Source organism: Phalaenopsis equestris, unplaced genomic scaffold (genome assembly GCF_001263595.1).
Source record: "Phalaenopsis equestris unplaced genomic scaffold, ASM126359v1 Scaffold000288, whole genome shotgun sequence".
In the NCBI taxonomy this organism is placed as follows: domain Eukaryota; kingdom Viridiplantae; phylum Streptophyta; class Magnoliopsida; order Asparagales; family Orchidaceae; genus Phalaenopsis; species Phalaenopsis equestris.
Genome location: NW_018164730.1, coordinates 352,110 through 361,597, shown reverse-complemented (window position 1 = coordinate 361,597; position 9,488 = coordinate 352,110). Strand labels below are relative to the sequence as shown.

At 35.3% G+C, this 9,488-nt stretch overlaps 1 protein-coding gene and 1 long non-coding RNA gene across 2 annotated transcripts in view; one reads left to right on the top strand and one right to left on the bottom strand.

Annotated features, from left to right (window-relative positions):
* Window positions 1-4,370, top strand: part of LOC110025094 — a 21,979-nt gene extending 17,609 nt beyond the window's left edge. Inside the window, exons 3-4 of the long non-coding RNA XR_002294085.1 lie at window positions 3,973-4,085; window positions 4,174-4,370. This is a non-coding gene — a long non-coding RNA (uncharacterized LOC110025094). The remainder of the gene's footprint in view (window positions 1-3,972; window positions 4,086-4,173) is intronic.
* LOC110025093 overlaps window positions 1-6,428 on the bottom strand; it is a 15,122-nt gene extending 8,694 nt beyond the window's left edge. Inside the window, exon 1 of the mRNA XM_020725367.1 lies at window positions 6,021-6,428. Coding sequence (XP_020581026.1) covers window positions 6,021-6,119 — 99 coding nt within the window. The 5' untranslated portion in view covers window positions 6,120-6,428. The remainder of the gene's footprint in view (window positions 1-6,020) is intronic.
* Window positions 6,429-9,488: the final 3,060 nt, after the last annotated feature.

The window sequence follows — 9,488 nt, the reverse complement described above, 5'->3', positions numbered from 1 at the left end:
TATATATATATATATATATATGTGTGTGTGTGTGTGTGTGTGTGTATGTGCGCGCGCGCGCGCGCGCACGCATTTAGGCTTTAGTATAATTGATGATTTCAATGCCTTACTATTTAAATTTATATATATGTTGTTGATGGATATTAAAAATACGGATCATGGATTGTATAGATTGTATCTATGTAGAAAATGACTCTCTGATGAGTTTTTGAATGATATAGCAGAATCTGTGCAAGTGACATCACAACTGTTCATTGGTTTTTCGGAAAGTAAGTTTCAAGGTCCATGTATGAAGCACAAAAATCAAGCATACCTAACACAAGTTGAAACCAAGTTGAATTTATACCGTGAGGATTTTCAACCTATGTATTGGTGTTGGACTGCATATGGTGAGTATGAACCAGATGTTCAGTAGGATCGTATTGGTGTTTCATCAAATTTTGCCCCTCCAAAGGAATATGATCCTAGCATATGAAGACATGCTTTTTGATACAAGTAGAGCTCATTTCGTTTAGAATGTTCCCAAGGATGATCAAGCGTCGAACGATGAAGCGTAAAAATTTTTCTAATTTACTAAATGCTGCACAATAACCTTTGTGGGAAGGTTGTACCACAAATTAAAAGTCAACAATAGCGCTGAGAATATTGAGCATTAAATTATATTATAATATATCTAGATAATGCTTTAATCAAATTGCACTATTAGTGAAGAAAAGAAACCCTAAGAAAATTTTAGTTTCATAAAACCTCTAGAGAACAAAAATATTGGTATCAAAGTTAGGGTTATTATTTCATGAGATAGATTGTTGTGTTAATGGTTGCATATTATATTACAAGGCAAAAGAAATACAGACGTAATGCAGATTTGGTTGTGTTGAGAGATTCAAATCAATAGACTGAGAAAATAAAAAATTACAAAAATTTTTCACACAAATGTCTCTTCTATTTACCCCACATTCTCCGGCTTCAAAGATGATTCGTTTCTACACATACAGCTCCTCACATGACATAGCATAAAAACAGATTTGTTGATACCAACTCTTTGGGTCATCTGTCAGATGAGGAAGCCTGGAATATTTCGAGCGTACTTACCTGACTTTGTTATTGAACCACACAACATTAAACTTAGTTTATGTGTATATTGGTTTACACCATACAGTCAGACTGCAACACTGCTTATCTTGGCCCGTAATTATTACACGATATAACTTGCCTCTGATTTGTGCATGACCATGTCGTTCTATTTCTAACGTTGATCATATCATGTCTACATAGCTCAAAAAGAAAAACTATTGACTACTTACAACCTATAGATGAGCTTCAAACATTATGGAAAACAGACGTGCTTAATAATAATATTACTATGAAACAAAATTTTAAACTTAAAGTTGCGCTGATGTAGAAGATTAGTGATTTTTCAAGTTATGGGATGCTATCTAGTTGGAATAATGCGGAAAAATTAGATTGTCCTTAATGTATGGATCTGTACATGGCATTCACCTTAAATCACGCCATGCCCAATTAATAACTAAGGACAATTTATGATAGATGATTAATGAAATACTAAAGATAATTGAGAGCTCATAACTAACTTCAAATCTTTTGTTGTTACATTTAATTAGACAAAATGAAGTATTTTTTTGGGTATTTCATACTAGAGAACTAATTTGATTAGACATAATTTCAATGTTATGATAATTGAGAAAAAAAATTTGATAACATGTTCAATACTAGGATGGATTATAAGAGCAAAAATAAAGATAATATCAAAGCAAGATTGAACTTCGAGGAGTATTGCAAAAAGAGAGTTTGAACTTCAAGAGATAAAGACAAGTAAACTAAGAAAGTCTAAAGTTAAGTATCGTCCAATATTGGATCAAAAAATAATATTACGCGAATGGATGCATTTTTTGAAATTTTCTTGCAGATATATGTCCAACTCAAACAGTTGCGTTGACGTGGGAGCAGAAAAGATAATTGACATTAAAAATCATGCATGTCACATTTTTTTTGTAATTTTTATTGTCAATTGCATTTAGTGTTCTGTCAAATTCAATACTTAGTTCATTAATCAAACTTTGAGCATTTATTAAAAACTTATGTTTAGGAAATCTGAATATTAATGTGTTGAGAAAACTTGAAGTTAGTACTTCATTAATATTATGTAAACTCGAGCAGATATTTTCTCCTTGTTTTCTTAACTCTATGGAGCACCTGCCCCATCTTTGTTATGAGGCTATACATGAGAATTTAGTACAGTACGAATGGATGTATCCTTTTGAGGGGTATGTCATCTTAATGTCTAACTTTTTATATTATAAAGATTTATTATCATAATTTATTAAAAATGTTTAAATGTTTCATTTTTTTAAAAATAAAAAAAAAACTATACAAAATAAAGTACGTCTAAAGGGCTGAATATGCAAAGTATGCTTGTTCTTTCAGAAAATAATATTATGCTATTATTATGTTGAACAACATCATCCAATACATCAAACCAGTGGAGAGATGTCTTCACAGTCCAAATTATTAGTAATTTAGATATCAAGAGAAATATCAAGGAGGCATGTTACACGCTACCTCAATTTCGAGTGGTGGTTTTAAATATTCTTCTTAACTGTGACGAAATCCAAACATTTAGACGGTAAGATTTCTACTAATTAGACACTATTACTCATAATTTCATATTAACTTGCTCATAATAACTAATAATTATGCGAGTAAGTTGTTTGTCAGCAATTTAAACATAGAGAACAACTCTGTCATAATAAAAAAATTAAAGAAGAATTTCTAATATGTTTCAAATTATATGTTTTTTTTACATTTAAGTAACTCTTCAATTCAACAATATGTAAGTTGGTTGCTCAAATTAAAAATAATTATATTTTGAAATTTGTAATAGGTTCACAATCAGAGTAATAGAGTTATGGGTGATGACTTATTAGATCTTGTTTAAGCGTCTAAGCACAATGTCACTACATGACAAATATTTAATGTAAATGGTTATAGATTTCACACAAATTCTTGCGTGTAATGAAGAAGACGTATAATTGTGATGCCTGAGTTAGAGGAAACACCCAATCGGATAATGAGATCAACTACTACAACATTTTGCAAGTAGTAGTGCAGTTGTGATATCCACGTTGTGTTAATTGCAACATATATTTATTCAACTATGAGTAATTTCATTGTGTTCTTAATCAAGGTATAAGAACACTAAACTCATATGATATCACGAAAGTTAAAATGAACATAAGATATGTGAAGTTTGATTTATTTGTTCTAGCACGTCAAGCTAGCCATATTTATTATCTTGGATACTCTGGTATATTTTGAGCTGGAATGAGATTCATGAGTTACCTTGATTTAGAATAAATTGAATTTATTATTGCTACATGTGTATAACTAAAATTTCTATTTCAAGTTATACCCATCCAGACAGGCCATTACGCATATCACAGAGTTCATTAATAGTAGATATGATGCTATGTATCTCTCCTAGAAGAACCTGATCGTGATTCAGGACATGTGGTTCAGAGGGTTCGAGATAAAATCAGTTGATTTGAACTGTAATTATAATTTTGTGTTTATTTGTTATATTAATAAATATTGTGTAACATTTATTTTGCACTTGTTTAAGTATCATCAGAAGATCCAACATTATTTTTAGGATCGATTCAGGCATCGGTTGGGTGATACGCTCACAACGGTCTGTAAGAAGAGAGAGCAGTCGATCTGGGTTAAGGTGGAGATAGGGGCGAATTTGATCTGATTATGGGCAACTCCCAAATATCAAGGGAAGAGAGATACAAGCCAACAGAAATAGAGAAACTAGGGAGCAGGGGCGCCACACTCCACATTGGAGTATCGGTCCCGCGCATAGAGCACTAGAGAAAGTTGACAAGATTCACTCAATACTTAATAATTCATTGATGAAATTATCTGATACTTACTATTTTTTCATGTTCACAGACTTAGGAGCTTATTCAGTCACCCGCCACTGCAGAGTAGCATTTCCAAATACATCAACACCTAGGGATGCAACAGTGAGTCTTTGACCTTCCAGCCTATCTCGACGTGTCTATGTAAGTAAAAAAAAATTGTATTTTTTTTTACAATTTAATTACATTTTTAACGTAAATTATTAATTATACATTGATTTTAATTTTATAGAACGATTACGAGCACATTTGGGACACACAGAGCCAGAGGCTGATAGCCCGCTAGTAATATTGGAAATTTAATTACATTTTTAACATAAATTATTGATTCTACCGTATTCTGATGTTTATTCTACGTCCGACAAAATCGAATGTTTTTTCATAGTTAAATTTAGCGTCCACAAGAATCTCGATGCAACATTCTAACAGCGCACATTTCAAATGCAACATCCAAAGCAAACATTTGCGTCGTCAATTCCTCATGCTAATTGCCTTTGCGTTAGGCAATTTGCCGGCATAAATTCGCTCGCGGTAATTGTCCTATTAGCAGCAAAAATATCTGACATTAATCCGCAAAATTTCTTTAGTAAAAAGGTTTAATATATTTCAAAATCTGTAAATAAACCACCATAATCTGATGAAGTGGATGCTTGCAAACTTTCTGTTCCAACATATGTGACTTTTAATAGATATATGTGTAAAGCAAAAGGCAAAACACATATTAATTTATACACATTAACAAACACAACACGTCTTCTATATAGAAGTATTCTCACTCACTTTCTATTGGAAAATAAAGCCCTAAGGGGGTGTTTGGTAGCACACTTTTAATCAGATTTAACCTAAATCCAGTCAAACACAAACACAAAAAAAAACGAAAACTAAATCCAACTCTACGTTAAACCGCTTTCTTCCATGTTCCGTCTCTTTCTCCCCATTTCATCTCCTATGGGACGTACATTCATATTTATTAAACCCGGGTGTGAGGCGGATTTAATAGATTTACATTGTTGTTTCTTGCGGCATTCGTTCCCCTCACGGCTTGCCGGATTTACCGGATTTGATAAATTATACTTAATATGAATCCGGTGCTGCAGCCAAACACGGCCTAAAAATTAATCCAAGAGCTTAATACTAAAAGATAGTCCGCATAGGATACCATCACCAGTTCACATTAAAAGTTTAACTCTAAATTTGTATCTTTGATATCACCATCTGCCCCGAGAGATTTTATGTATTATAGCGCAAAGGTTTACAACTCAGTTCAAGTGCTCGCATAACAAGTAAATATGCGCACATGCACCTAGACTAAAAACAATCAAAATATAATTTGTCTCTTTCTGAATCTCTATCAAGGGCAATTTGTCTGAACGTTAAAAGTTTAGAAGATAACACAAGTAAATGTCAAGGCAAAGACAAAAACAAAAGAAAGTTGCGTGTGAGCCAAACTCTTTAATTAATATGAGCCAATCTCTTTAATTAAGTGTTTCAGACTAAATCTACACTTATAGGGATGATTTTGAGCACAAATTAGAAGGAATCAAGCGAAGGCATCAAAATACGTACACAAAAGCACACGTTTGAATCTGTCGCTGATGAAGAAAAAAACATAGGACTACAAACTCATCCTATCTGCACTGAATTTAAGTGAAGTCCGAAAATTTTTCAAAAGCTAAGAACCCGAAAAGCTTAGCAGTATGATTTACAATCTACCGTCTTCCTTCTGATTCTAAAATCCAAATTAAATAATTATTGAAACTAAAAACTTAGTTAAATAATTAAAAAATGATTCTGGCAGCATAAGAATGATTGCAAAAACCCAAACCAAGTTATTAATTAAATAATTAAAAACGGACGATTCTGTCGGGCGCAATCACCATAAATCCAATTATTGAAAAGTATATACCCAAAAGATAAAAAAAACAAACTAAACTGCAAATTAAACAAAAAAAAAAAGAAATAATGAATTCCTTCAACAGAACCAAAACCTTCAGGTAAATTCTCAATTATGTCATGTCAAAAAAAAAAATGATGCACTATTGAAACCATAAATTCCATGAACAAATAGAATAAACCTACCCGAACCGAACCGGGCTGAACTCGACTCCCCGCCGAAGCAATGGCGTTCGCAGCTGCAGCCACCGTTTCCAAGCTATCATGACCGTTCACTCCCCTCATCACTAATCCCTTCAACAAATACCATTAAGCAGAAACCCTAACCCTCCAGCTCGGCCTCTTTTCTCTCTCGAACAACCAATCCCAGCCACCAAATAAAACAAGCAATCGAACACCAAGTTCTTCCCAAAAGAGCACAGAGCTGAGAATCCTCACCGGAAGCGTATACTTCCCGCCACCAAAGAACGGAGACGGAGTTTCAAGATCTAAGAGCAGAAGCAGAGGGAACTTCGCAGCAGAATCTGAGAAGACTTTAAGTAACGAACGTCGAGCAGGCCAGTGAGAAGAAAGTTACAGATGCCCACAACTCAATTAAACAAATTACACTCCTACCATTTCAACTGCTCGATTGCCCAATATAAATCCTCTGGGAAGCGTGTGAAATTAAAAAAGGCCATGCACGCGTGCGCCACACGTGCGGAGTGGCTGTTGTTGTCTTACACGGCTCTTTCTTCCACATCCACGTGAACAGAAAACTGGTCCAATGTTTGGTGTCCGTCGATATTTATGGCGGTGAGTTTGATATTAGCACGACTCTTGAAGAAAATCCGACGGATGTAGGAGCTTTTTCTTTCTTATGGAAAAGCGAATTTGCATGGGATATTTACCAGTGCTGGTGGCTGTTTGATCAAAAGGCAAGACTTGACGGTTCACCGAACCACCGGCAGCGAAAAGCAAAAAATAAAATTTCCGAAACTTCTTTTCATAATAAAAAATTCCGAATCATTTCACGTAGTGTTGATTTGGTCTATAAATAATACTCTTTCCACAAATATATATATATATATATATATATATATATGTTGAATTAGAGAATGACATGTAAATCAATATCAAAGAATAGAGCGTTGGACAGATGAGAGGAACAGAAGAAGCAAAGAAGAAAAAATATAATACATATTAATGCAAGTTTGCAAAGAATAAATTCAATACATCCCTTTTTGAAGAGAAATGACCCTCCTTATTTATTGATCATATAGGGTTTTTAGTAAGTTACATAATTGTTTCTAGTTTAATATAAATGTCAAAGTAATTAATATGCATCTTTATATTTATAACTAACTCTAAAATTCATAACTAACACTAGCACTATTTTATATTCGTAACTGCTAAAAGGAAAAGTACTTAGGTCGAAGAAGAATAGCTTGCCTTAGCTTCTTCTTGAGGAAGAAGAAGAAATCCCTCAAGAAATGTTCTTGGAAGCTCCTCGAATGCCCTCCCTCGAGCTCTCTTCTTCCGTAAGCTCCCCCAAGCAAAGTGACAGCAGATCCTTGCAAAATACCCTCCTCCCCATTGGTCAAACAACCATAGGAAGATTAGCTAAGGGGTCTAAGCCATTTTTTCAATTTGGAATGGCCCTAAAATATCTCATATACCTTATTTTGATGAAGAGCTAGGCAAAAGGGGATGGACTGGCGGTCCTGGTCGCCTTGTCGTCGGGAATTCGGGGATCAGAGGGTCAAAATTCATGAACTTGTCTCGACGACATGGCCACGCTCGAGATGTGGTCACGCCACTATTTAAAGTGTCGCAGATTAATGGCGCATGACCACTCTCGAGACCCGGTGTAATTACGTCGAGTGTTCTTCCTGGGCCACGTGGTCACGCCACTTGCGAGCGTGGTCACACAGATCGACAAACTTGGGTGTCTGTTAATATTTAGGCATGGTCATGCCTAGATTGCTGTGTAATTATGTCGTAGCCTCTGTTTGGCAGGCGTGGCCACGCCACCTTTAGGTGTGGTTATGCCGACCACAACCTTTTGGGGCTATGTGGGGTGGACTTGACAAGGCCATGCCTCAATTAGGTATGGCCACGTCACTAACTAGGTGTGTTCACACCTGAATTACATATGGTCACATCAGAATATAGAAAGATTGGGCTTTCGTAGAAGGTTGCAAAGGGGGTTACAGGTCTCGCGGACCTCCAGAGCATCGAATTTGAGCAGGTAATGATCCTTGAACCTCCTTAGGGACCATAAATGCATTTCAAAATAGTTAAAGAAGCTAAATTGTCTACGTATCCTCGAGCAGAGCAGTTCCAGCATGAAATTCGCCTATTCAGGTCTTGGAAAATAAGGCTCAGACATAGTACGAGGTACTCTAGTTGACGGTCTGCACCAAAAGAATGCCCATATCAACAGGATACAACCTTTTGTCACAGGAATAAAAGTCAACCTGGAGGATACCAGAAGCAATGTCGGCTTTGCCACGATTGACTCAAGGCGCGGTTATGACGGTGTAGAACCCAACTATAGTGTCATGTCACTCGACGAGGATATTTGTGTATGTTGCATAAAAATATATGTCAAGTACAAGTTTAGAAGAGAGGTGATTGCAATCAGTCTCCAAGTTGAAGATTGTACTGTGGAGGATGATTGTGTAAGAAAAAAATTACACCCAATACCTAGCTGGGTGCCCCAAATCCTAGCAGAGACCTCTAGAAATGAGCAACAATTTGACCCCCTGATGTGGCGCCTGAGCGCCAGAAAAAGATTCTCCAAAATCAAGCTGGAATAAAAATGTTGCCCAAATACATTTGTTTCTAGTGTTAGAAACAGAGCACCTAGAAACTCTACATCTCGGTACGGCGCTTAGGTGCATGTAACTAAAATGTGCAATTTAGCCTTTAAAGGATCATCATCATTGCGGGACTTGTGCATGCACTAAAGCTAGATTTTACGAGTTCTCTTGTGAGAGAGATGTTGGAGTGCCCGCTAGTTCCATGTGTAGAGAGGTTTTAATGGTGTATTTTGCACATTCTCCCCATTTCTTCATAGTAAATTTTTTGGTGTGATGTGGTTTGTGATTTTTTCTATTGCTAAGGTTTTTTTCGTATTAAATTTGAGTGCTCAATATTTTCTCTTTTTTATTACTTTATGTGCATATGTGCTTTATTTTATTTCAGAACTCTCGAATTAGTTTGCACAGTTTCCTCACAACATGTACTTCATAAAATTTTATATATTTATTTATGTAATACCTAAATTTTAGATTTATTTATATAACCTTTATATTTTAAATTATAATAAAAATAGACTAACTTATTTAACTAAAATACATAAGATGTTAAGGCCCATGCAGACTTTCATGGTGTGGTGAGGAAGCTTCATATATGTATGTATTTATATATATAACCTAAAATAATAACCTAAAAAAATAACCTAATATATATATATACACACACACTAGAGGCTTTTATACGAGCCCCGATCATCCCCAATGTATCTAGCAATTCGAGTACCACACCCTCAACCGGGGGAAATTGAACCTCAGACCAGAGGGGACTTACAACTGACAAGCAGATGCCCGACCAACTGATCTGAGAACGCGACGCAGTGGGGAAGCTCTATATATATATATATATATATAT